The sequence below is a fragment of the Benincasa hispida genome, chromosome 1 (genome assembly GCF_009727055.1).
Source record: "Benincasa hispida cultivar B227 chromosome 1, ASM972705v1, whole genome shotgun sequence".
NCBI lineage: Eukaryota > Viridiplantae > Streptophyta > Magnoliopsida > Cucurbitales > Cucurbitaceae > Benincasa > Benincasa hispida.
The window spans coordinates 38,621,940-38,623,532 of NC_052349.1; the positions used below are offsets into that span (position 1 = coordinate 38,621,940).

General features: G+C 35.8%; 1 protein-coding gene across 1 annotated transcript; it reads left to right on the forward strand.

Moving 5' to 3' along the window:
- The first annotated feature begins 823 nt into the window (after nucleotides 1-823).
- LOC120077252 lies at nucleotides 824-1,235 on the forward strand. Its single transcript, XM_039031150.1, has one exon. The coding sequence runs from the start codon at nucleotides 824-826 to the stop codon at nucleotides 1,037-1,039; it is 216 nt and encodes a 71-aa protein (XP_038887078.1). The 3' UTR covers nucleotides 1,040-1,235.
- Nucleotides 1,236-1,593: the final 358 nt, after the last annotated feature.

Here is a 1,593-nt window from a genome sequence, read left to right on the forward strand (position 1 = left end):
TTATATCCGATATGGCTATTGATATACAAATGGGGTAAAATCGTAAAAATAAAAAACATCGGAAACTAGATTTAATTTTTTTGCTATATTTGCCATTTTCAACCCTCGCTATATTTGCAAATATCTTTATATTTTTTTGCTACCTATTACAAATTTTCCAACATTTTGGTTTGAAATTATTTGGAAAAATATGACGGCTCTTTTGTTCTTTTTACGTATTATTTTAGTTTTTTTACTTTACACAAAAAAATGTCAAACTAGACATAACACAATTGACTTGTATCATTGACTCGTTTCTCCACTTTCCACCAAGTAAAATGACATTCGCTGATATAGTTGCTCAACCTTTTTCCACATCAAATGAATTTAAAATCACTTTTGTTTTTTTTTTCCCTTTTTATGAAATATTATTTTGCTCTCCAAATTTGGAGGATTGTTCAAGGTAGAGGTGGAGAAAATTGGGCTTGTTTAAAACTGGCAAAAACAGACTGGGCCTACTTTTGGCCCATTAGCAACATCGGTTGGGCCCAAATTCAAGTAAGCAGTAACACCAAGACATCTGTACCACTCTCCAACTCTAAGACACGTGTCTAAAAACTTTTCTGAAGCCACCACGTGTCCATTAAAATCCCAAATTTCCATAAACCCTCCCTCTATAAATAAAAATTCCTCGAAACCCCTAAAATTCCCAAATTACCTATTTTGACCTAATCCATTCCCTTTCACAGTCGGCGCATCTTCCTCTTCTCCATTAAACTCCGTCGTGTTCCGGTGACTAATACCGGCGAATGGCTGTTGGAATCGGCGTTCCGATCTGCATCGAATGTGGGACCCACAGCAATCCGTGTCTGTCTCTTATACACATCTAGATGTGTATAAGAGACAGACCCTGGGGTTCTTGGCCTTCGCTGTGGCGGCGGTGGTGGAGTGGCCGGTCGGAGTTCTGGTTTACTGTTTCCGCCACCACAAGGGCCGCCGTATCATGGGGCATCCGGCCACCGTCGTTTACCCGTCGGTGTCTAATGCGGTTCCTATTTGAGAGACGCATTTAATGCGGTTCCTTAACATGCTTTTTTTATTTTTATTTCATTTTCTTTTTCTGTTTAAGTTGAATGTATACTAATAATAGTGGATGACATGTAAGAGTAAAAATAATAGTCTAAATATACCCTATGGATAGCCCAAAATAATAATAATAATAATTTAATAAATAAATCTAGTTGAATTCAGTTATTATTGCAAATTTTTTTTTTGGCCAATTAGTATAAATATAATTAAATTTATGAGGTAGATCCATGACTCAACGTCTTGTCATAACACAAGAATGAATGTGTTTGAACCTCAAAATATATTTTCATTTTCTATTTAATATTTATTTCTACTGTTTACAAAATTTTAGTCCTTTTCTAATTAACAAAGAATATTAATATCCAATTATAGCAATATTTTTTTACATGCAAACATAACAAACAAATACAACCACCAGGGGGCTCTAATCAAGACGGTAAAAACATTATATGGACGAGATATCCATGGGCGGGGACGGGGTAGGTTTTCCCATCTCCATTTCGGCTCTCAATCATTCTCCGTCTC